This window comes from Monodelphis domestica, chromosome 4 (genome assembly GCF_027887165.1).
Source record: "Monodelphis domestica isolate mMonDom1 chromosome 4, mMonDom1.pri, whole genome shotgun sequence".
Lineage (NCBI taxonomy): Eukaryota > Metazoa > Chordata > Mammalia > Didelphimorphia > Didelphidae > Monodelphis > Monodelphis domestica.
In genome coordinates, this window is record NC_077230.1 from 197,413,780 (window position 1) to 197,441,068 (window position 27,289).

A 27,289-nucleotide genomic window follows, 5' to 3' on the forward strand; every position below is an offset into this window, starting at 1 on the left:
GGTAATGTTAATTTCCCATTTCTATTTGTTCTATGGTATTCTGTGGGTGACTTGGAACAAGCAATAATTTTGATGCAGTTTCATTTTGTGATCACAATAGTCATGTGAGTGTGTATTGGCATGTGCTTTTACTAACATTAGACAGACAGAACAAACATCTGACTTTGGCTAGATGCAACACGATTGAGCTAAATTTTCTACCTTTAATTAGTTCTCTACCACTTAAATTCTGGATTTCTGGTCATACACATGTTTATTGTGTTTTTAATTCTGTGTTTTTAAAGAATGAATTCTATTCAATGGAATGTGCAAAAGTTATAGCTCATTGTTCAAAGGGCACACTTCATCCTTAGAACTATTGTAATGGCTGCCAATTGGTGTGGGGAAGTCAAGCATTTTAAGGGTCATTCAAACCTACAATGACATGGAAAAGTGCAGTTCAAAACAAAAACAAGATGCCAGGAACTGGCAAACTATTGCTGAAAAACAGCCTAATTAGACCCTAGAAACAAGCAAGACCTTTAGAGGGACTTGGCAGCAGGGGAGTTATTATTGTTTCCTCTACATGTGGGACAGGCTTCTTGAATTTGGAAGAATAGAAAGAAGCCTAGTTTGGGGTTGTTGTTTTGTTTTGTTTTGTTTTAAGCCAACAGGTGTTAACTATTGCTATGAAGAAACAAAGTTGGTCACAGGCAAGCGAGAGATCAAAAACTAGAATGCAGTGGATTTTTAAAAGTAATGTTAACTGATGAACATTAATTTTTCCCTTGAGGCCATACCAAAACTCTTGTCAAAAGACACGCACATGAGTCTTTATGATCTGGGTATCTTCATCAAACAGCAAAACATCACCTCTCTCCTTCACCACCAAAAAAAATAAAATAAAATACTTTTGCCCCTTTAAGGAAACAGTGCTCTTTGATATAAATTGATATAAGAAATACAATTGTTCTAAAATTCCCAAATGGAGACAGAATACTGCAACAAGAGGTATACCACATGTAATGGAAGGTTAAGAAATTATCCAAGTGATTAAAGTAAGCACACTTCAGTGATCTGGAAACTCATTTGATATAAACGCCATTGGAAAAAAATAGGCTGGAGGGAAAAAGAGAACAAGTATATGTATATAATTTTAAGTAAATCTTCACATATTGGATGCTCAAAAATATTTTTCTGATATGGTTTTACAATCAAAAATGGTCAAAGCCACTGGTCTAGGGAGCCAGCATGGTATGGTTTAGTGAGAGAACTTGATTTAAAATCTGGCTCTTCTGTACATTAGCTGTGCAACTATGAAAAAGTCACTGAATAGCTTTGGACTTCAGTGTCCTCATCAGTAAAATGAAAGAGTCAGATCACATTCTATCTAAGTTTCTTTCTATTCTAAATTCTATGATCCCATGATTCAGTCATCTTTGGTATGCTGGGAATGCAAGAAGTCAGAATGATTGACTTACCCCACTTGGAAGAATCAAAACATTGCCTAAGAGTCCAATCAACTCAATTGTGAGTCAAGAATTTAGAAAACTTTATTAGATGGATCAGATATTAAATGGAAAACAATAGGATTCAGTAGAATGTGATCTACTGTGGCTTCTAATAACAACTTTCTAAGTACGAGATCCTAATACTTTGATAGTTTGTAGAGAGCAGCAGAGGTCTATTGAGTGAAAAATTATACCAAACAATTTTTGGTCATATTCAATTCTGCTGGACACATCTAGATTTAGCCATAGCCCATTGCTACCAGGGGCCTAGAAGGCCTGATCCATAAAGATACATACATACATACAGCAAGACTGGTAAAGGTTCAGTGATCACAGCAATAGTCACTCAAACCTGCATTCCCCTCCTGCCTAAAACTTTTCATTTTTTAACTTGGAGAAATCTGAAGAGAAACTTATGAAAAATAAGAGAATTACTTTACCAGCAAAGGCTAGTCAACAAGATTTTATTAAATACCTATTATGCATAAAGCATCATGTTAGGTGCTAAGATATAAAGAGAAAAGAAAAAAATGTTTCTGTCCTCAAGGAGCTTACAATTTACTGGAATCATATAAGATATAAACAGATTAGGTTTTATAAAGATGATAATTTGAGAAAAGGGATAAAAGTAGCAGCAATAAAAACCTACGCATAAGCTTGAAGATAAATCTCTCACAAAATTTTTCTACCCTACTGATAAGTGCTATTTATGCAAATCATAGAAAGTAAAGAGATATAACTTATAAGTCTATGTAAGACTTATAAGTACTATAAGTCACATAATTCATTTTCCTAGCATTTAATTTAAGACTTAATCAAATCTGATTTTTAAGTTTCCTGAAATAATAACCTGGGGAAAAGTATAAAATTGAAATTTGTTTCGTGATTCAGCAACATATGGAAAAAAGCAACAAATCTGACAGGAAAGTCTAAAGTATGATCTTAAGGCCTAAAAATGAAAGGATAATATTTGCACAATTTAGTTATAAAAGCAAACCTCAAATTATTTGATTCATAGTAATTTATAACTTTCAACAAGGAATTCTGAGATTGAAAGGCCTAATCCTACTTTAATAAGAAAAGGAAATTTGGTATATTCCCTTGGGATTTATGTCTTTGGAAAACTTACAGTATGTCTTTCAAAAATATTCCGGTCTTTTAGAATGTACAATACTCCAATATAGGTTATGCAAGTCTGACAGCTTTCTTTCATGATTAAATGCTTCAGATAGCCTCCAAAAGTGTCATTTAACAAAATGGTAGAACAAATTTTGGAAAGTTAGAATGTCTTCTACCCAATGCCAAATGTCCAAATAAAAAAATGAAAAAGGTTCAGTCCAACAACCAGAAATTTTGTCTGTATCACACCACACAAAATACCAATTAATATATCTAGCTGTTTCCATTTTTTTTATCCCAACGTTTAGCATCATGGAGATCTTGTACTCAGGTTCTTAGAACAATATCACACAGTTATGCTTGATTTTTTTTTTATTTAATGCATACATAATTTTTGTCTGAAGTGGCAGGATGGCTATAAAACTTTAACTCTGAATAGTTTCATTATTGAAAACATTATCATCCTTCTAGTCACCCAAGTTTATGACATAAATTTCATCTTTGACTCCTTATTCTCCATCACCCTGCACATCCAATCAACTTAGTTGCCAGATCTTGCTGTGTCTACCTTCACAACAGCTCTCAACTCTATCTTCTCTATGTTCACTCAGCCATTATTCTAGCTCAGGGCCTCATCTACCAATCAAAACTTGGCCAGGACATGCTTTATTTTTCCATTTTCCAAATGAGGAAATAAATTCAGCAAAATTAAGTGGCATGTCCAAGGTTGTATAACAGATTAGTAGTATACTAAGATTCTGTCATTCTTACACACACTTATCATTCATCCATTCAAATATTTATCACAAATCTATTCTGTTTCAAACTCTGTGCTTGGTCATTTTGAGAAAAGGCACAAAGATATATACAATTCAGCCCATGCCCACAAAGTTTACAAGTTAATGACTTAATGATGTGGCATGTATGTAAGAAAGGTAAAATACAAGGTATTTTAAAGACTTTAAGTGATACAAATAAAAGGATTCTCTAGATTTGGAGAAGGTAGCAACTACTTATTCAGAATGAGGAAAATCAGTGAAGCTATCATGGAAGGGAAAAGAAAAAGAATAAATGTTTATTAAACACTTCCAATGTAGCAGGGACTGTGCTAAGCTCTTAACAAATATTATCTCATTTAATCCTTACAACAACCTTGGGAGACTGGTGCTACTATAATCCCCATTTTATAGTTGAGGAAACTGAGGAATACAGGGAATTGGCTTGCTCAGGGTCAAAAAAACTACAGAGTCCAAGAGAATTTCAAGTCTGGTCTGTAAAAAATGGCATTTGCGTTCAATATTGAAATATAATGCAGATATATAGAGATGGAGATCACATGGGCATAAATACAGTAAGGAAGGCATAGCACAAGTAACATTCATGGGATGGCATATGCACCATTTTGGTTGAAATATAGCTAGAAAAGTAGATTGTATCCAGATAGTGGAAGACAATGCTTGGTTAAGAAATTCTCTTTTTAGGAAAAAGGAAATTACTAAAGGTATTAAGATCATAATGTCCCTTTAGGAATATTAACCTGGCAATTAATATTCAACCATTCAATGTAATAACATAGGGAGAGATTAGAGAATAGGAAACCAGTTAGGAGGCTACCACACTATTCTAGGCAATAGATCATAAGGGGAAAATGAAAGGACAGTACTTAAGCAATGTTCATATTTAGTAAATAAAATAGGTTAAAAGGGTCCATTTAAAGAAAATGGGATTGGTTGGAGAGATGGAAAGTGAACCAGGATAATATAGATTCATAAAGCCAAAGGACAAGTGTCCAGTAATAGATAGAGGACAAGTCTATGCTGATGCTTTCTGCAGAGGTTAGAAGGAAGATGAGGACAGGAAAAATCTGACTTCTTTAATCATAATGATAGTCTTGGTGTTAATTGCATTTATGATTTAATCATGCATATAGTTGGTTGCCTATATTCATAATATATAGCGAATGTCAACTTTCAGTAAGAGGGTAATGGAAATAAGGATGATTTTTTTTTTCCATTTAAGTTCAAACTCCTTGAAATCTACCCAAGATAAATTCCAGGTTTAAAACCTTTGAATTAATTGATCTCTCTGGCCCTGCCATTTCTAAATCCAGCAACTGGATCTAAGGCATAAAACCATGATTCATCGCTCTAAGTAAAATGCTTTATCTTCTAGAAAATACCTATTCCTGATTACAGAACAGTTAAATTTTGTTCTAAATCACAAAGAGGAAATAGTACAGGATCATTACGCCAAAAGAGAGGTATTAACTTAAGGTCAAGTAAAAAGTGAGCTCCATTTTCTCTTTTAATTCTCCCTGAGAAGATTGTTACATCAGGCATCTGATGTGTATATGTGTATAAAAAATGTGTATAAAATAGATGTGTATAAAGCCAAGAATGGGAAGGGAAGTAAAACTCTACAAATCTATATAAAGGTAATTTAACTCTCTTAAACTAAATTTTAAAAGGACTTGTGTGGATTACAATATTTTTACTGCCTCAATATTTCCTGTTTCATCATGACCACCTTGGACTGCTTCCTTACTCTCCAGAGATTAGTTTGAATGAAGTATATTTTCTTGTTAAGAGCATGTTAAAGTGTCCCCATGCAATTTCACAACCAAGATGGAGAGGGTATGTTTGTCTTTAATCACTTGCATTTCATCAGGGAACAAGAATAAATTTATAAATCTGGAACAGTAAACACAGAGACCCAGTCTGCATTTGGGATTGATTCATCCACTAAGCTGCCTTCACACATCGCTGTTGTGTGGTGATTCAGATCCTTTTTTAAAAAAATGTTGAAATATTACAGGGTCTTTGTATGTTGGACTGCTGTGTTGTCACCGTGGTTATGCCTATGTGTTTGGCTGCAGGATAGCTCTGAGACCCATTCCAACCATAACTTCTGGTCAAACAGATTGGTGCAGTCCATCTGAGAGTCATTGTGACACAGTGAAAGGAGCAGTACACTTGGAGTTAGAAGGACTGGCTGAAAATTTTGGCTCCACTGTCTATTAGTTCTATTAGAACCACAACCAATCCTTTAGCCTCTATGAACCTCTTTCCTCAATTGAATTCATTCAAGGAACATTTCTTAAGCATCGTTTAGCTTCTCTACCCTTGCATCCTTGGCTAGAAGAATATGCTAGAAGGGTGCCCTTCAGACTTGCTTTCCTTTCATGCATCCCTCCGACCCTTGAGATAGCAGACCCCAGAGGAGGACCAAGAGGCAAGAGCTGACCCTCATCAACTTAGATCAGAAGCTCTAAAGGAAGGAGGAGGGAAGAGAATCACCACTGCTCACCCCTCTTTAAAGTGTTTGTCTGAGCAGAGAGTTATCAACTAAAGTTCTTCATACCAAACCATTTGCTTGTCATTTCATCCTAAGATCCTCCACCTATAACCTCCTGCCTTGTTGCTAATATATCATGAGGTCTTGTGAACCTTGCTATCTGCAACATCACTGCAATCATAGGAATTCCAGGCCTTTGTGACCACCCTGCAGCTGAACTCTTCCAATAAGAGTATGAACTTCTTGAGGTTGGGATTGTTTCCTTTTTCTTTTTGTAACTCCAGCACTTAGACTGGTATTTAACAAACACTTAAGGCGTTTTTTCATTCATTCATTCATTCATTCATTCATTCATTCATTCATTCATTCTCTAGCTATATGCTACAAAGAATAATAAATGAAATAATCCTTACTCTCCAGGATATTACATTTTACTGGAGGAAAATAATTTCAATAAAGATAAGTAAATAAAAAGTAATTTTATAGGGCATGAGGAGACTCCTTTATGTCAATATATAAAGAAATTATTTGACTGATCTTAGACCTTTTCACTGATTCCTTTATACCTTTTTTTCCCCCAGAGTGCTATGAGAAGGACTTTCTTCCTCTTCCTCAAAACCTACATCCCCCTCCAGGTACACCCTGGAAGAAGAAAGGTATGAGGGAAAAAGGAAAAAACAGTTTATTTTTTTTTTTAAAAAAAGGGTTTGGGGGCAGCTGGTTAACTCAGTGGATTGAGAACCAGGCCTATTCAAATCTGGCCTCAGACACTTCCCAACTGTGTGACCCAGGGCAAGTCACTTGACCCCCATTGCCTAGCCCTTAACACTCTTCTGCCTTGGAACCAATACACAGCATTGATTCCAAGATGGAAGGTAAGGGTTTAAAAAAAAAAGGCTAAGAGTACGCTGTTGCTCTTTTTATATGTCAAAACTCAAACTAAGCATTAGCTCTTCCAACAAAAGTCTGCCCTCAACAGATTCCAAGACCATCTTGGAAGCAGTTCCAATAAGCAAAAACCAATCAAGAGTGTGGCTGCTTCATACTTGTCTATATACTTTTGGAAAAAAAGGTTATGCTAATTAAATTGATAAGGGCAAACTCCCCTGAAACCACTCCATCTTTATACACTAACTAATAACTCAGGATTATTTTGAAGTGCTTTCTATAACTTATATTTATAAAGCACTTTACAATATGCTTTACATATGTAATCCTCGCAACAAACCTATGGTAAATAGTAATGTAAGTATTATCACACCTGTTTTTCAGATGACCAAACTGAGGCTAACTAAATTTCCTTGGTCAACTAGAATATAACAGATCCAAGATTCAAATTTGGGGCTTCTGATTCTGTATCTACTACTCCTATAATTATATCTATCTAGTACTATTAAAATGAGGATACGCATACAGGAGAGTGAAAAGATCGCCCTTGTTGGAATTTAGAAGATCTGAGTTCAGATTCTGATTTAAACACACAAGTAAATCCATTAATCTCTAAAGGTCCCTAAGCAATCCTCTGAGACAGATGCTGACCTACAATGGATGGAAGAAGTTTCCACACTAGGACTTCCATACCCTCTTGAAATTATATGTGTCAACCCCACTCTCACCCCAACATGCAACTGATAGAGTCTTATAAGTACTGATCACTCCAATCATGTTACCATGTAGTTATAAGATATTAATTTCTTTTGCTTAAAAAAATGCAGTTATTTGCAGAATTGTCCAATGCTGACAGTGATGATCAATGTCATCCAACTAATGAGGACTACTATAGAGTCATTTCAGTTATCAAAATAAAAAAAGCCTATGTAAATCTGAATATATTCTCAAGACTACATTATTTTCAATTGTTTATCATTTAAAGTACAAATGTGCCATAAAGCTCTTTAAGGAGAGGATGAAAAGTGCCATTAAAACAAGGACAATTGATGTAACTTCTCCCCCCCCAAAAAAGACATTTTGGATCCTTACCATAGACTTGGATCAGCTTTGCAGCACAATGGATAGAGTATCAGGCCTAGAATCAGAAAGACTCATGGCCTGATTTCAAATTTGGCCCCAGACATTTACTAGTTGGGTGACCCTGGGCAAGTCACTTAACCCTATTGGCCCCCGTTTCTTCATTTGTAAAATGAACTGGAGAAGAAAATGGCAAACCATTTCAGTATCTTTGCCAAGGAATCCCCAATTAGGGTCCAAAGATATGACTGAAAATAAACAACCATAGATTTAGTCTCAAACTATTTTAGACAGAGTTACAAAGCTAGCAAACTCTATTATCTACCATTTCACACAATAAAATTTCAGCTTCAATAAAAATAACTCTCTGGGGGAAAAAAAAGTGAATCTACTTACTATTTTTAGTATTATGAACTAAAAGAAATGGCTTCAGAATGCAAGTATTTGACAGTCATAAGGTACTTACCACTGCTGGTGCCTCTACAGTTTCCATTGCTAGAATCCATGGGAAAATCTGAAATTGATTCCCAAAACAGGTAAAGAATGATTAGCATATTTGTTTTCCAAATGTTGATATTGGTTATTGATTAAATATGTATTGATTATTGAATTATTGATTAATGATTAATATTGATTATTTCTGTTGATTCAATATGTAAGGCACTGTTCTGTAGTGGTAGATTGAATGAACTCTGTTAGGGCTGATGGTGACAGATCCCTTCCTTTCCCCTATTCACCCAAGCTCTAAGTGCAGCAGCCGCCACAGTCTGATCCTAAGGGCTGATGAATTCAGAAATTTAGAACTGTTTCATTTCTATCAGGGGCAGGTCTCGCCTTCCTTACAGAAGCTGGTGGCCTCCATGACCCCAGAGAGTCTTCCTAGTGGTACCAGACCTAAAGCAGATCACCTGATCATTTTTAGCTCTATCACAGTCCAGAATTTTTAAGCTCAAGTGATCTGCTAGGTTCAACCTCTCCTAGCAGCAGAGATCACAGAAGAGCCCCACTATGACTAGCTCTCAGGTACTCTCTTCAAGGAATTTTGCTAGAATAACAATAAGGCATAGAATAATAGATATAAGAGAATAATAATAATGGAGAGTTTGTGATACACATCTCATAAGAACTTAATGAGGTAATGAGGTAATAGAAGCATGATTATCCTAGGGACAGTTAGGTGGCACAATGGATAAAGCATGGAGCCCAGAATCAGAAGACTTCAGTTCAAATCCAGCCTGAGACACTGACTAGCTATGTACCTCTAGACAAGACACCTAACCACTGTTTGCCTTAGTTTCCTCATCTGTAAAACAAGGGTAATAATAGCACCTACCTTCCAGGGTTGTTATAAGGATCAAATGAGGTAACAATTGTACCTTATTTATTTATTTTTAAAGATTTTTCCATGTTTCCATGATTCTTTTTCTTTCCCTCTGCGCTTCCCTCCCCATTCTCAGAGCCGACAAGCAATTTTACTGGGTTGTACAAATGTTGTCATTTGATACGTATTTCCATATTCATTTTTGCTATAGAGAGATTTGTTTTAAGGCCTAAACCCCAAACCACATCCCCATATATACATGCGATAAGTTATGTCATGTTGTGCTTTGCATTTCTACTCCCATAGTTCTTTCTATCAATGTGGATAGCATTCTTTCACATAAGTCCTTCAGGAGGGTCCTGACTTGTTGCATGGCTACTAGTAGCAAACAATGGATTGTTCCACAATGTTTCACTTTCTGTGTACAATGTTCTACTGGTTTCTGCTCATTTCACTCTGCATCAGTTCACTGAGGTTCTCCCAGTTCATATGGAAAGTCTCCAGATCATCAATCCTTACAACACAATAGTATTCTATCACTGTCTTAAACCACAATTTGTTCCTAGGTCCAGTGAAATAAAAAATACTTTTTAAATTTGCATTTGCATAATTTGCACAACAGGGATATTTGCATAATTCTTTTTAGTTTTATAATACTGACATTTTTATACTGTAATAAAGGTACTACGTGGGTAGACTGAGAGCCTACATTTTCTAAATCTATATTAATGGAGTTCCATTAAAATTATAATATGCCTATGCATTTATTTAACACACTTCTTAATATTTCCATTTATTTCATTAAATGAAAACTATTTCTTTAATGAAAGAATGTTTTCCTAAACCAGTATAGATTCACTTCAGCTTTGAGTTTTTGATAATAATGCAATTCTCCTTTTATTTTCTTATCTTTTTTTGCCTTACCTTATATACCTTGTAGTGAAAGATTTTTTAAAATTCATTTATTTTCTTTTGACCTCACCTGCATTTCTTAATATAGCTCTCTTTCCTCTATCTCCCAGAAAGCTGTTTCCTCGCCCTATTCTCTGATACAGAGTAAGCTTTTATTAAGTGTTTATTCTTCCCACTATAACCCTACCGCTACATCTCTGGGAGTTCTTAACACCAAAGGAATCCTATGTCTATTGAAATAAAAAGAAAACAATAAAAATACTGACATTTTCATAATACTTTTTAGTATTATAACAAGACCCCATTGATGCAAATAATGAATCCTATTAATCAATCACATTATTTGAATTCTTACTGCACATTTTCATTAAGCTGGAACCAATGACCATGTTTCACATAAAAATAACTTTGAATAATGCACATTTGAACACATGCGACCATTTCACAGGATTCATTATTCTCAATAATGGGACCTAGTTGTACATTAAGAACATCCTTAAGCAGAAGATATGTTTCTAGCAATTTTGTCTTTAGCCATATCTATGAGGGGAAATAACAGAAGCCTTCATGAAACAGGTAGGAAAACAACAGATGGGCTTCAGGAGCTATTGGAAGAAAACCTTGAGTAGGAATCAGGGAACCTGAATTGTAGTTGTGACTGAAAGCACTAGTTGCAAAGTCAGAGGACCAATCAAAATCCTGCTTCTGATACTAGATGAATAACCTTGGACATAATATGGAATCTCCTTGAGCCTCAATTTCTTATCTGTAATATAAGAGATTTGGGCTAGAAAACCTGATGTCCCTTCCAATTCTCAGTCTATGATAAATAAGAAATTGAATAAGCAAACCTAGACTTTGAAAAGAAGGATATTAATTAAGATGGCACATTCTGCTCATGCACTAATGATTAATGAACATCATTTAGTCTACTGGCTTTAGACAAGATGATGGGTAATATTAAGGTAATATGTTAACTTGTAATATAGCTATTTCTAAATTCTATTAGCCTTATAATAAAATTGTTGTTATTCAGTTATTGAGAGAGAGAGAGAGAGAGAGAGAGAGAGAGAGAGAGAGAGAGAGAGAGAGAGAGAGAGAGATCTGGGTCTATAAGTCACTAAAAATAAAAGAATGTAAAAAGAGAAGAAGACTTGGAATCTTGGCATATACTCTCTGGTATAGTGTGTGATATGGATGATGATTAAGAAAAGATTTGGAAGGATTGGACAGGTAGGTAAGAGATGAACTAAGTGAGAGCAGAAAGAGGAGAGAAAATATTAGTACTGTCAATCAATATTGATCAATACTATTAAACATAGAAAGAACAAGAATGATGAAGATAAGTCCCTTTCCAAAGTCCTTCAGATTAGTGGATTCTGACCTGACTCTGGGTAAGAGACAAGGATCATCCTGATGAAGTCATAAGACCTCTAGAATGGCTATATGGCCATGGTGGCAAAACCATGGCACACATGCGAGAGAGGGCACACAGAGGACAGAGGGACTCAAGCCAAGTTGCTCTTTTTCCCCTCTCCACTGAACCTAGGGACATTCCTCACTTCACCCACCCCTTTGCCCAGCAGCCTAATGAAAGTGCTTCCTCTCCTTTATGAGGGTAAGGTGATGGGGGCGGGGGGGGGGGGGGGGTTGGGAGGGAAGGGGAGGGGACTTGGTCTCCAAGGGGATGGGGAAGGTCTTGGGAGGGCAGGGCACAGCATGTGGAAGGTTCATCATCACTGCTATAGAATGAGCTTGGCCATTCTTGGCCATTCTACCCCACTATCTTAAAAGGCTGGTTTATAGATAAACAAAAGGCTTTGTCTACATTCTTATTCAATCAGAAGAGGAGCAGGGAAGAAGCAATGTAGCAGCTTTACTTTTAAGATTAAACCATTCTCCTCTCAAAATCCAATGGTTGTGGAGGAGTGACAAAATAAGGAGTACAGGCTAGTGTTAAATTTCCACTTAGGGAGACCTATCTCTTAGGATCAAACCACAGTCCCACTGGAGTTAATGAAAAGTCTCCAATTAGGAGATCACTGATCTAGACAACATTTTAGGTCCTTTGAGGTTACAGTGTTTGTTAACACTGTTGGCATCTTGAATATTTTCTTCTCCTTGGAATTTTTAACTGTACTCTATCCTTGTTCTTCTCCTTGTCTAACCAACTATCCTTTGCTGGATCACCATCTATGTCCAACTCCTTAACAGTGAGTATTCTCCACTGCTTTGTCCATGGTCCTATACTTTTCTCTGAGTCTGTGATCTCATCAGCTCCAATGAGTTTAATTATCATCTCTATGGAGATGATTCTGTAATTTATAAATCCAATCAATCTCTCCTGAGCTCTAGTTCTGTAACTCTCTATGGCCTGTAGAATCAAATATAAACACTTATTTAAATATTTTTTCAATTTGGTTTCAACTTTTCTTCTACTTGATTTTTAAAAAATTCTTAACTAATGACAACAAAAAAGAAAGTGCATTTTCATATGCACAGAAAAACTCAAAAAATAAGATTCTATATGAATAACACTTGTTTTTTTAACTACATAATAAATTTTACATGTTTCTTTAAAAACTGTCCTGTTTGTGCTTCCTTCTTAACTTCCTTCCATTCTCTTCAATGCACTTAAAAATGATACAATGATTTTATTTTTCTAGCATCATTATTTCTAACTTTCTTCCACTTGACTTTCCCATCCCCCATAAAAAAAAACTGAAAGAGAAATAAGCAAACCTCATAACAGCGAAGCATAGTTAAGAAAAAACAAATTCATATAGTGGCCATGTCCAAAAAGATATGTTTCTGTCTCTTGAATCCACTAGCTCTCTGTCACCAGGTATGTACCATGCATAATCACAGGTTCTCTGAAACTATATTAACCTCTCTCTCTTTACTGTCTCACACATTAATCCCTAATGAGTTCTATGTTCCAGTCAGTTTGTCCTAATTTTTATTTCCTGAATTCAGTTCTCAATTTTCTGCCTGTATATCTTTGTATACACTGCCCTTTATTCCTAAAAAGTATTCCTTTCTCTGCCTCTTAAACTTCTTAATTTTCTTCAAGGGTCAAATCTTTTTTTTCATCCTTCTAAGTGCTAGGCTTTCTTCCTCTTCATATAATCCTCTATGTCCATGTTGGCAAAGCTATGGTATATGTGCCACATGAGGCTGCTCCCTTCCCCCTCTCCACTGTACCTAAGGACATATCTCTCATCGCCTGCCCCTCTTCCCAGCAGCCCAAGAGGAGCACTTCCTCCCTCTCCCTATCTAGGTAAGGGGTTGGATTACATGCTATGTTAGGGTACAGTTTGGGCACTCAGTCTCTAAAAGGTTTGCCATAACTGCTCTATGTATTAATATGTTTGCATGTTATATTCGTCCAATAAAATGTACACTATGAAGTGAAGGCATTTGTTATTTTGCCTTTATGTCCCCAGGATCTAACAAAGTGTGTGGCAAGCTAGATAAGTGCAGTTGATAGAGTCCTGGCATTAGAATCAGATAGACATAAGTTTAGCTACTGCAGAAGCAGGCTTTGTGAACCTAAGCAAATCACTTAACCTTTCTGTGTCAAATTCCTCATCTATAAAATGGAGGGAATGGATTTAATCATGTGAAAGGTACCTCTCACCTTCGAATGCATTATCTTTGTCAATATTAGTAGAGGCTTAATAAATGCCTGTTGGGTTGAATTGCTTCACTATTTTGTTCTGAAAATTCATGCTTCCTTCGACCTCCGAAATGCTTATATTTAAATCTAAATAGTCAGTCAAAAAACATTTTTGAAGCATGGGCTACATGCTAGGAACTGTGCTGAGTTCTGGGTATACAAAAGAAAGACAGAAACATAAAACTTTCAAACTGCAACATAGATGAGTTTTGGATTTATAATCCTTTTGAATTATCAAAGCTGTTGCTCTGTTCCCTTGGCACAAATAAATAAGAACTGACTTTTTTCCTGTAATTGAGAAGGGACAATTAAATATAGCAAACATTTATAAGGGACTGCTATGTATGAAACATACCGTTCAAGAACCTGGGAGTACAAAGACCAAAAAAAGGCCTTTTTTCCTTAAAGAGCAGGAAGGAATTCAACATGTACACAGTAAAGTAAATACAAAGTAAGTTGGTGAGGGAATAGTACATCACCAAGGAGGAGGAACAGGGGAAGCTTTCAGAGGAGCTTTGGCCCCTGAATGAAGATTCTGAGAGACTAGACTCAACAAACTAAGTGTTACTAAGTGCCTGCTTTGTGCTAGGCATGGAAGATACAAAGACAAAATAAGAATCAATTCCTATTTTCCTGAGCTTACATTCTACTCAGGGCTACAATACAAGTAGGTAGGTAAAAATAAACTAATAATTGGCATTTTAATTCATTATTAGGATGCAACTGATGTCATCAGGAATGAAATTTCATTTCTTACCAGGCTCCACTCTGCTATACTGTTTCTCAATCTCAGACCAAGATAGTTGTATGGTACAAAAGTGTGGTAGACAGAGATCCTGAGTTCAAATCTTAGTTCTGCTAATTAGAACTTTTGTAAACTCGAGCAAGTTCCTTTACTTCTATAGCCCTCAGTTTTCTCATCTGTCAAATAAGGGACTTAAATCTCTAAGGTCCCCCATCTCTTAATTTAGTAGCCTATACAAAGAATTAGCTATAAATAAAACTGAACATATCATACTGATATAGTATATGAATTCCTATTTTCCCCTTGTGAAATCCAAGGTAATTTACAATTTCTACAATTCCAACTATATCCAAAATAATTTATAATCCATAAAAGAGAAATTATAAAGTCAATTTTTCTCTACAATCTGAAGTTTTCTATTCCTTTATATCATCCCATTTCCCCCTTACCACAACCCCTTTACAACCCTGTGTATCACACTAAATAATTCTTCCTTCTTGGTATTTATTCCCTCAAATATTTGTAGACTGAGGTTAAAGAAAAGGCACTCTGTTCTTCCTAGAGTAGAGAAATGATTCAACTACAGTTCATACATGGGGAAGTTTGCTTCCCTTAGATTCTGCCAAGATCAAGAAGACCCTGAGTAATCACTTGATGAAGAACTTTCATAGCGTAAGGTAGAATGATCAAGAAAGCTAAACCCAATGGACAAATGAGTAGAGAACCTTTGGCAAAAACTCACTATGTGTACTCTATAAATCTATATCAAATATTAGCACACTGTAGATGTTTTTACATAGTTTGTCTCTGTTTCTGAGATAAAGCAAACTGTAATTAAATGATTCTCTTGAATATGAGATTCACCCCATCTGCATAAATTTATATTCACTGTTAATCCTTAAACAAAAATAAGACCTGCCTTTCCAGTTATATTGCAACTGTGATGCCAATTTCTGAACAGTTCTCCAGGATATCTACATAATAGTAGCACAACTAATTAGAAGGGAAAAAATTCAGATCAAACTTGTAGTCCTGTTTACATGACAACAAACATTTTGTATGGCTGAATTTTTCATTGAATCTATTCATTGAAAGTGAAGAACAAATCACTTACATTGTCAATTATACACACAGACTGTCCTAGAATAAGCATTTGACCAAAAGAAATGTAATGCCAAGCCAGCCTTCAGTAATTATTTTTGAGTTAGGGAGTAGAATTTAAAGATTTTTGTGGACTAAATTAAAGTGACTAGTTCTTTCCATTTAGGAACAACCTAATTTTTTTCTAACAACCTATAAAGTTTAAGTTTTGTGAAATTATTCTCCAAAATGGGAGATACTAAATGGTCCTGGGCATAAGAGGTAGTACAGTACATCGGATACCTGTCCTGGAATCAGAAAGATCTGAATTCAAATGTAGCCTCGATTGGGAGCTGTATGACCTTGGGCAAGTCACTTAACCTCTATACTGCTCAGTTTCCTCAACTATAAAAGAGGAATAATAATAATAATTACCCACCAGGGTTAGTGTGAGGATCAAATGAGATAATATTTGCAAAGCACTTAAAATGCTATAGAAAGTTATAAGCAGTTATAAGCAATGTCTAATATGAAGACAAAAACTAAGCAGATCAAGACACAGAGAAAGTGGGGGCAGTTAGGTGACTCAGTGAATAGAGGGCCAGGTCTAGAGATACGAGGTCCTGGGTTCAAATCTAGCCTCAGACACTTCCTAGCTGGGTAACCCTGGGCAAGTGACAACCCCCATTGCCTAGCCCTTACCACTATTCTGCCTTGGAACCAATACATAGTATTGATTCTAAAGTAGAAGGTAAAGGTTTAAAAAAAATAAGTTTAAGTGAGTTATGGAAGATCACACAGCTATTGACTGAGGTCAGATTTGAATTCAAGTCTTCCTGACTCCAAGCCCAGTGTCCTATCCACTGTACCAACTAGTTGCTGTCAAAAAAGTTTACTAGCTCAGAAATAATTCTTGGTCTTTACATAACAAATTGGGAACAAGTCTCCTCAACTTGGCACTGGATCCTGAATAAAGGGGGAATCGGGTTTTTATGTATTAAAAGAAAACAACTGATAGGCTATAAACCAGGATGCAAGATTAGGTAATCTGATTTCTTTTTTTTTTTTTAAACCCTTACCTTCTGTCTTGGAGTCAATACTGTGTATTGGCTCCAAGGCAGAAGAGTGGTAAGGGCTAGGCAATGAGGGTCAAGTGACTTGCCCAGGGTGACACAGCTGGGAAGTGTCTGAGGCCAGCTTTGAACCTAGGACCTCCCGTCTCTAGGACTGGCTCTCAATCCACTGAGCTACCCAGCTGCCCCCAGTAATCTGATTTCTAATTAGAAAAGAGATTAGAGATTTTAGGAGAGGGAAAGTGAACAGGTGCAATTCCCTTAAATCATAAAAAGAGGTTTCCCACTCTACTCAAAGTATCTGTGTTCAATCAAAGGAACAAAGAAACTGACTGACCAGTACAGGACCAGTTTTCAGCTAAGGAAATGGGTTGCTTGAGATATAAAATTGTGAGAAAATTCTTTGGATCAGTCTTTGGATCTGTCTAGATTTCTGGTCAGTATAATCTAAGGCTTTAGTTAGGGGTCTCTAAGTAAAAGGTAGAGGTGGTCCAGCTCCCTAGTCACGGAGGGCTAGCTTCAAACAATACAATAAAGTTTTCTCACAATTCTCATAACTGAATTAAATTTTCTCACAAGACAGAAATTCAACTAGACCAGTGATGGCAAACCTTTTAGAGATGGAGTGCTGGGCCCCACCTCCACCCTACCACTCCAGACCGAGTGCCATGCCTACCCCATCCCAAGACAAGATGCTGTGCCCCTCCCCCCACCAAGTGCCAAGCACAACCTTCCCCCACCCCCTTACCCCACAGAGGGGAAGGACTGCTGAGCAGAGGGGTGGGAGATGTGAAAAAATGTCATTAGGGCATGGTGGAGAGGGGGAGGGGAGCAGCTCCACCAGAGTCCCTTTGCCTTTCTAGTAATAAACTGGGAAGGAAGTGGGGGAGAAGTCACATGCCCACAGAGAGCAGTCTGAGCAGTCTGCATACCATCTTTGGCACCCATGCCATAGGTTCGCCATCACTAGATTAGATCTATATTTGAATAAAGATAGAACTGAGCTACATCCAGAATTGAGTCACAAGATAGAATTGGTGTGGTTCAGTCAATTCTCACAATTCTTTCAATTTGACTATAACTTGGTAAAGTACATCCCCAGTCCTGGCAAGGGACCTTTTTTTAAAAGTACCTCAAAATTTAGTTAATTTGAAGACAGAGGACAGTTAAGGATATGGAAAGTTCTTGTACTAGAATTTGTGTCCCTCTTCATTATAGCCTAACATTCAGTCTTGGACCCATGACATAAAGGGTAGCTTCTTGAAACTATAATCTTAACAACAGCAGGTTCCCTATCCCTCTACCCTTTAGTTAGAGACACTGGAGAAAATGAGATGAACTAAATCCACCTGACCCTTGATCCCTCCCACTAGTCCAGGCCAGCCTGACCCTCCACTATCACAGCCCAAACTGGCTAGTTGGAAAGACAACCAATCTATGCTGAGTGCCAAGAACTCTGGGCTCTGGTTCTATGAAGAGCCAGACTTGGCAAACTACTTTATAGGTATAAACTCCCACTGCATCATTTCATTACCTAAAAAAAAATTATCTCTTCTGGCACATTACATAGTAATTAAAAAGTATGACTCCACTACCTCACAAAGGTCCTCAGAATAATTTTGTTGTTAAAGAAGTAAGCTTAATTATTATAATTCAGAGAAGTAGTCTTGATATGATAGAGAATCAGTCTTGGAGTCACAAAGAGAGTTACAGTCTTCAAGTTCCTTCTCTGACATATATTAGCAATGTGACTGCAAGGAAGTCATTACTTTCTCTGTGCCTAAAAGAGAAAATAAGATAAAGGGATTTCTAAAAGAATTAAAGTTCAGTTGATTGATTCCAGCCTTCTGGTTAAGTGCAATGAAATCCTCAAAGAAAATAATTTGTTGTTGCAGTGCATCAGAATGTAATGCCAAGCCAGCCTTCAGTAATTATTTTTGAGTTAGGGAGTAGAATTTAAAGATTTTTGTGGACTAAATTAAAGTGACTAGTTCTTTCCATTTAGGAACAACCTAATTTTTTTCTAACAACCTATAAAGTTTAAGTTTTGTGAAATTATTCTCCAAAATGGGAGATACTAAATGGTCCTGGGCATAAGAGGTAGTACAGTACATCGGATACCTGTCTTGGAGTCAGAAAGATCTGAATTCAAATGTAGCCTTGATTGGGAGCTGTATGACCTTGGGCAAGTCACTTAACCTCTATACTGCTCAGTTTCCTCAACTGTGTTCACTGTGTTCACAAAAACAATACACACAAACACCTATTTGTGGTTTTCCTCATTCTCCTTCTAGAACTTCTTTTTCTAATAAGGATAAAGCTATAATCATCATGAATATTATAGCATTTTTTAAAAGCTTGGAAATCAGGTTCCCATTGAAAGAATGTTTTCATGAATTTTATCCTGGAATCTTTCAATGAAGTTATTGTGCTGGGTCTGGTCTGGTCTTCAGCAATAGGTAACTCAGGGGCATATTTTCTGAAACTGCTTCTCTTCCCAGCATCTAAAGGGATTGTTTTAGAAACAATTAATAATTTCATTGAAGAGAATGACAATGAGGAGACATGATATAAAAATCTATGGGACGCAACCAAAGCAGTTCTCAGGCGAAAATGTATATCCCTGAGTGAATACATCAACAAATAACAGAGGGAGGAGGTCAATGAATTGGATGTGCAAATTAAAAAACTGGAAAGAAAACAAATTTAAAATTCCCAGATAAAAACTAAATTGGAAATCCTAAAAATCAAAGGAGAAATGAAAGAATTAATAAATAAGCCTAGGAGTTGGTACTTTGAAAAATAAAATAAATAAAGTACTGATTAATCTAATAAAAAAGGAAAGAAGAAAATCAGGTTAACAGCATCAAAGATGAAAAGGGTAATCCCACCCACAAGAAGAAATTAAGGTAATTATTAAGAACTATTTTGCCCAATGTTGTAGCAATAAATGTGGCAATCTAGGGGATATGGATGAATATTTACAAAAATAAAACTTATCTAGATTAACAGAAGAGGAAACAGAATATTTAAATAACCTCATATCAGAAAAAGAAATTGAACAAGCCATCAAAGAACTCTTGAAGAAAAAATCCCCAGGGCCAGATGGATTCACAAGTGAATTCTATCAAACATTTAAAGAACAACTAATCCCAATATTATACAAACTATTTGACAAAATGAGCAAAGAGTGAGTTTTACAAAATTCCTTTTATGACACAAATATGGTACTAATTCCAAAGTCAGGCAGACCAAAAACAGAGAAAGAAAATTACAGACTAATCTCCTTAGTGAACATAGATGGAAAAATCTTAAATAGAATACTAGCAAAAAGACTCCAGCAAGTGATCATGAGGATTATCCACTATGATCAGGTGGGATTTATACCAGGAATGCAAGGATGATTTAATATCCACATAATCGACCATATGAACAACCAAACCAACAGAATCACACGATTATCTCAATAGATGCAGAAAAATTTTTACAAAATATAATATCCATTCCTATTGAAAATATTAGAAAGCATAGGCATAGATGGACCTTCCTCAATATAATGAACAGTTTATATCTAAAACTATCAGCAAGTATCATCTGCCTTGGGGTCAAGTTGGAAGTCTTCCAAATAAGATCAGGAGTGAAGCAAGGATGTCCATTATCACCTCTATTTTTTAACATAGTACTGGAAATGCTAGCAGTAGCAATTAGAGAAGAAAAAGAAATTGAAGGGATTAAAATAGGCAATGAGGAGACTAAACTATACTCTTTGCAGATAATATGATGGTCTACTTAAAGAATCTTATAGAATCAACTAAAAATCTAGTGGAAATAATCAACAACTTTAGCAAAGTTGCAGGATACAAAATAAACCCACATTAATCATTTGCATTTCTATAAATTTCCAACACATTTCAGCAACAAGAATTAGTTAGAAAGAGAAACTGCATTTAAAATCACTCTAGACAATGTAAAATATTTAGGAATCTATTTGCCAAGACAGACACAGGAATTATATGAACACATCCACAAAACACTTTCCACCACAATTAAAACTAGATCTAAACAACTGGAAAAACATTAATTACGCATGGGTAGGACAAACTAACATAATAAAATGACAATACTGCAATTAATTTACTTATTCAGTGCCATACCTATCAAACTACCAAGAAACTTTTTTAGTGAATTAGAAAAATTTTTAACAAAGTACATTTGGAAGAACAAAAGATCAAGAATATCAAGGGCAATCATGAAAAAAATGTGAAGGATGTGGGTCTAGCAGTGCCAGATCTTAAACTGTACTATAAAGCAGGGGTACTGGCTATTGTATTGGCTAAGAAACAAAAGTGAAGAACAATGGAATAGACTTGGGGTAAATGACCTCAGCAAGATAGTATATGATAAACCCAAAGATCCCAGCTTTTGGGACAAGAACCCACTGTTTGACAAAAACTGTTGGGAAAACTGGAAAATAGTATGGGAGAGATTAGGTATAGATCAGCATCTCACACCCTATACCAAAATAAATTCTGAATGGGTAAATGACTTACGTATAAAGAAGGAAACTATAAGTAAAAAATCAAGCCATTCCCCAATTGACAAATGGGCAAGGGACATGAATAAGCAATTTTCAGATAAAGAAATCAAAACTATCAATAAGTACATGAAAAAGTGTTCTAAATCTCTTATCATTAGAGAAATGCAAATCAAAACAACTCTGAGGTACCACCTCACACCTAGCAGACTGCCTAATATGACAGCAAAGGAAAGTAATAAATGTTGGAGATGTGGCAAAACTGGGACACTAATGCATTGCTGGTGGAGTTGTGAATTGATCCAACCATTGTGGAAGGCAATTTGGAACTATGCCCAAAGGGCTTTGAAAGACTGTCTGCCCTTTGATCCAGCCATAGCACTGCTGGGTTTGTACCCCAAAGAGATAATAAGGAAAAAGACTTGTACCAAAATATATATAGTCGCATTCTTTGTGGTGGCAAAAACATGGAAAACAAGGGGATGCCCTTCAATTGGGGAATGGCTGAACAAATTGTGGTATCTGTTGGTGATGGAATACTATTGTGCTAAAAGGAATAATGAACTGGAAGAATTCCATGGGAACTGGAATGACCTCCAGGAATTGATGCAGAGCAAAAGGAGCAGAACCAGGAGAACATTGTACACAGAGACTGATAAACTGTGGCACAATTAAACATAAAGGACTTCTCTACTAGCAGCAATGAAATGATCCAAGACAATTCTGAGGGACTTATGAGAAAGAATGCTGTCTATATCCAGAGAAAGAAACGTGGGAGTAGAAACACAGAAGAAAAACATTTGCTTGATCACATGGTTCAATGGAGATATGATTGGGGATGTAGACCCTAAATGATCACTCTATTGCAAATATTAATAATATGGAAATAGGTCTTGGTCAATAATACATGTAAAATCTAGTTGAATTGCTTGTTGGCTATGGGAGTGGGTAGGGAGAAGAGGGGGAAAGAATATGAATCATGTAACCATGGAAAAATATTCTAAATTAATTAAATAAATTTTAAGAAGAAAAAAGAAAAAGAAAGGGATTGCTTTGAGAAGCTCCTGATCTGACCAAGCCACCTTCGGATTGAATTTTTCTATATGGTCATTTTTAAAGCTCCACAGCTCCTGGGAGGGAAGAGTTTACAAACACATAGCCATCTGAGACACTGTCATCACCCTACCTTCCTAAAGAGTCTGAAAGAGCCACCAGCCTTTAAAGGGTTCAAAATCGACAAACCAAGATTCTAGTGTAGATTTCTCTATGACCTGTTCCTATAATGAATATGGAGGCACAGGTCTACTATTTGAGCACATAGTAGGTGAGGCTGAAAACAGCCATTGGCACCAGTTGTGTTCTATAACCAGTTCTTGGTTCAATATCAGTAATAACAACTTACATTTTTTCAAATCTTTACCTTAATGAAATCACAAGTTTGGACCCTACCTCCTTCCTGGCTGTCCCCCAAATCATAAAGACTTGGGGAAAAGGGTAGAATGGCAGTAAATGCTAACAATGGGCAGTGGTAAATGAGAACATTCTCTTCTTAAGAAATCACAATCTAATATAAACCCAAAACACACCTAAGTTGGCTACGAGCATAACCTGTGATGTCATTGGTATAGGGAACTTGCAGGTGTGGAAACTCCTGCTCTCAGGGCAAATCAGCACCTTCTTTGCAACTTATGGTCTTAGAAAACTGACAAATGACTAGAGCAACTTTATCAAGGGTCACATAGCCTGTATGTCAAAGGCATGATTTGATTCCAGGTCTTCTTGGCTGCAGGCCAAATCAGTATCTACGATGCCAAAATACTTCTCAAAGATAATAAAGATGCTGAACCATGAGGGAGGAGGAGAGGAATCATGTGAATTTTTATTGCGGTACTTTAGCAGCCAAAGTTTTGTAAGTTCTACCACCAAAAAGCAATATTATATTTCTTTCTTCTTCCCCTACTTACCTAATACTGGATAAACAAATATGCTGGAAATCAGGAAAGGACAGTGAAGGGGAAAAGATGGTCCATAATTTTTCTAAAAACAACGCCCTGATCATTGTGAGTTATTTATAGCTAGTTATATATTTTGGGGAAGAGTATAAAAAGAAAAAATAGATTTTTTTAAAGCAAAAAGCAAGAAGGCAAGAAATGGGTGCTTTTAGAAATGAAAACAGTTCATCTGAAATGTGAGGGAAAAGTTTTTTTAAGGGGCTCTAAAGCATCCAATCTACTTTTAAAACTGATGATGGATAAAATTAAAAGTCTAGGCTACATGGTAGGAGAGGGGTTTATTTGGATTAAAAAGACCAGAGTGAATTTGTTTCATTAGGATATCAGATCTTATAGAGAGCACAATTGGAATGAAACGTAATGGGCAAACTGTGATTGGTTCTATTCTGTTTAGAACCACAATAAAGTTTTATGGGCAAGGCAATATAGAAGCAAATAGAGAGTTAAAGAGATTAGGCTGCCTGGAGAGAAAGGGTAAAATGAAAGTATAAAAGGTCAGGCTGCTTGGACAGTGGGGATGAATGTTGAATGAGGAAAGAAGAGTAAGAGTACTAGATAAAGAGAAAGAAGAGTGAGATGAAGAATAGTGTTATTCTAGTAAGAGCATAAAAGGCTTTTAAAAATTCTTTGCAAATTTTAAAGTGCAAAATAAAATATCAGTTGTTATTACCCAAAAACTTTTCCAATTTATTTTAAAGCATGCATTAAAAAAAGTTCAGTAATAAGACAGGAGAAAAGTAGAAATTCATTAGCGTTGCACAGTAGTTTTTTATAACTATTTCCAGCATGAACTGAAGAACTATTTATCTCAGTGAAGCTAGAGGGGGAATTTAAGGTAAAGACAGATGCCCAAATTAGAATTTGGCCAGTGCACTGCAGTTACAATCTATGCATTGTAGCAAGGTTACATAAAAAGTGACTGCAAGAGAAAAAAGAGCCCAAAAGTTAAAAAGTGGATACTTTCTCTCAAAGTGAACTAACACATTCTTACTTAATAGCTGGGTCCTGGGGAAGTTGCTTGAGGCACACAGAAATGTCCCAACACTACACAGCCAATAAATATGATGGGTAGATCGGAACCAAGGACCTCCTAACTCCAAATCCATAATGCTACCTAGAAGGCAATGCTGCCCAAAAAGGCAGAAAGGGAATAAGCGAAGTTACCCAGAACACTGGGAAGAAAAAATTTGTAGAGGATTACCTTAAGAAGGGCTGAGGAAATGTTAAGAGAAAAGCAGCCTAGTCAAAGAAGAAGCTTGTGTTAGCATTGGTAAAGTTAGTTCCTCTGAGTTCAGGAGAGGTAGAAAGAGGATTCCTTAAATTGTCCATTAGAGATCTAATATGAAAGGAATGGGTGTAGTATTAAGGGATTTAAAGATCATATATCATAGGGCAAGGAGCATCAGTTTGGAAGGGTAGTAGTGAGTCAAGATCAGGATTCTTGCTGGGTAGAGGCATAATTAAGAGTGTGAATGTTAATACTGAAATAGGAGATTAGATCTGACGGGAAAGGTAAAGTGAGATGGGTTGAAGGCAAGGAACCAGGACTAGAAGTGGAATCGGATCCAAGAAGGGAAAGGGTGACTTAGGAGGGATAAGGGCAGATGTCGCACTCACCAGCTCCATCAGCAGTGACTATGGCCTCAGGAGAGATGCAGACACCCCTATCATACACTGGCAGTTCTTCACAGGCCAAGCTCTCTGGCCACGAGTGGCGGTATTTGATGAGGACCGGCTCACACCCCTGCCGAGCTCTCTCACACACAGACTTGCAAGGCTTGATGGGTTCGTGCTGGAAATCAATAGTACAGATAGGTGCATACATTGCACAGAGGAAGAAGAGCAGGTCTGGGCTGCAGCGGGTTCCTAGGAGGCCTTCAAACTGTTCGATGGCCAAGATGGCATTAGCCTGGGTGCTGTGGTGCAGGTGGTTGGGCATCTTAGTCATGTTCCAGGGAAGGGATTTGCACAGGGGGATGCGCACAGGTTCACAGGCTGCACTCTGGGATCCAGGCACCTGGCTGAAGAAGATGCCTGCCACAGCAAACAGAAGCAGCAGCAGCATCTCTGCAGAACTGCAGCCAACCATAATCTCGGTAGAAAGGGTCAGAAAGACTAGAAAGCTAAAGGAGGTGGAGAAACTCTTTCCCTCTTCTTTTCTCCTCTCAGTGATCAGTGAGTTTCTTCCCAGGAGCAGTCGTCCAGCCTTTCTTGGATCAGATTCCTCTACTAAGGTCCTACGGGCTCCTCACAGAAGTCACTGCTGGGGCGGCTGCTGCTGCTGCTGCTGCTCTTAGTTCTCACCAGCATCTATTCATTTCCTTTCTCTCAGGCAGAAAAATCAGACTTCCCAGATAAATCAGATGTGAGGAAAACAAGAGGGGGAAAACAAGCAAACACCAGAGCAGAATCCAGTTGTTTGTGGAAAGAGGTGAGGGTCCTTGGGATCCCAGAAAACAGCTAAAGGAATCATGAAATTCTCCAAAGAGAAAAGGAGGAAAGGAGGAAAGCAAAGGGGTGGGGGAGGGGGGAGACAAGGGTGGGGGAGGGGAGAAAAGAAAAATGGGGAGAAAATGCCTTATTCCCAGAGAGGACAGGGGGAAAGCATTGAGTTAGAGTTTGTAAGTCTTGAAGTTTAGTGGTTGAGGGAGAGGGTGCGCAGGCACTGAATTTCTGAGTAGTGTTGTGGCTGCTAGGAGGGACAGGACCAGCTTTGAAATGAAGTCTGTGCTTCCAACCCAGCTCCTTTTCACGTTCGCACCTCATGGCCAAAGAGGGAGCTCCTCCTCCCGCTGGAGTTCCAGCCCTCCCCAGCCTTCTCCTCCGTTCAGAAAAGAGGGGGAGGGAAGAGAAGGTGATGGGGGATGTTAGGGAGTGGGGGATGCTGGGGAGTGGGGGATGCTGATGGGCATGGGGGAGGGGAGCTGAGGAGCTTGGGAGATGATATGACCTAAGGCAGTGTTGCCTCAGTTCCTAAAAAACACCCTCAGCCCTTTTCCTCCTGCTCATTCCTTTGGAAAGCTGCAGACCCACTCTCACTATAATCAATGTTTCCACAGCATTAAACTTGTGGCCAAAAGAACTAGCTACTAAAGAGTCCTTTTAAAAGTCAAGGGTGGCAGGTAACCCCAGAAAGCGATGGTGCCACTGTGTGCCATTTGAACGGAAACCTAGCACTCCAGAGCATCATTTTAAAATGAACAACTGGGGAGATGAGGGGTGGGGGACAAAAGAAGGGAAGAGTAGTTTTACCCAGCAAGAAAATCCTACCCACAAAGATATTAAGGATCCCACTAATTTTAATTTGCCCTATGAAATCATAACTTCTCTTTGTCAAGCATTAGTGAAAGAAACCAGTCAGTTTCACCAAACCACTTAGGAATTTTGCTTAATTGTTTCTGATTTTGCTCTCAAATAAAATGGCTGTTTTTATCAAATGCTTTTGCCTACCTCCTTCCCCTATCCCTTTAAAGAAATCTATGGGAAAATTGCACCATGCTGGAAAAAAAAAAATCCTTCCCTCCACTACTCCCCCCCCCCCCCCCTCCACCCAGATGAATTCAATCTAGAGGAGAAAATAGAAAGCAGATCTCCTCACAGTCTGCTTCTTCCCTCTAATGTAACCTCCTTCCCCTCCCCCCCACTCCCCTTCCCTTTTCAGGGCATATTGTAATGAAGTGACCTGCGGAGGCAGCCGCACCACCCTCTTTCAATGGGAAATCACTGAGCGAGAGAAGTTTAAATCATCAGAAAAACATAGACCTCATTGAGAAGGGAAGAAAACAAAGCCCAAAACAAAACAGGAAGTCACCTTTGCTCCCCATCATTGAAATATTTCTTTGTTTTCATCCAGCTATTTCTCACAGTTGCCGCTATCCAGGGAAAATATGCCCCTCTTTTGAGCAAACAGTGGGATATCTGTTTCAGCACCCCTGCTTTGGTTTGGAGACAGTAGATATAAAAATGTAAGCGATAAATAGTTTGTGGAATTTGATTTCCGAAACGACCTTTGAAAAACTTTACAACCCGCATGTTTTGTCCAAGGAAAGTTTGTTCAGTTTA

General features: G+C 37.3%; 1 protein-coding gene across 2 annotated transcripts in view; it reads right to left on the bottom strand.

Annotated features, from left to right (window-relative positions):
• FRZB (frizzled related protein) overlaps nucleotides 1-26,020 on the bottom strand; it is a 58,421-nt gene extending 32,401 nt beyond the window's left edge. Inside the window, exons 1-2 of one of the 2 annotated variants that reach the window (XM_001377870.4) lie at nucleotides 24,845-26,018; nucleotides 8,338-8,385 (exon numbers count right to left, since the gene is read on the bottom strand). In XM_001377870.4, the coding sequence (XP_001377907.1) occupies nucleotides 8,338-8,385; nucleotides 24,845-25,316 (520 nt within the window). In that variant the 5' untranslated portion in view covers nucleotides 25,317-26,018. Of the gene's footprint in view, nucleotides 1-8,337; nucleotides 8,386-24,844 lie in introns of both variants that reach the window. The other variant, XM_016433731.2, reaches the window with a different exon arrangement.
• Nucleotides 26,021-27,289: the final 1,269 nt, after the last annotated feature.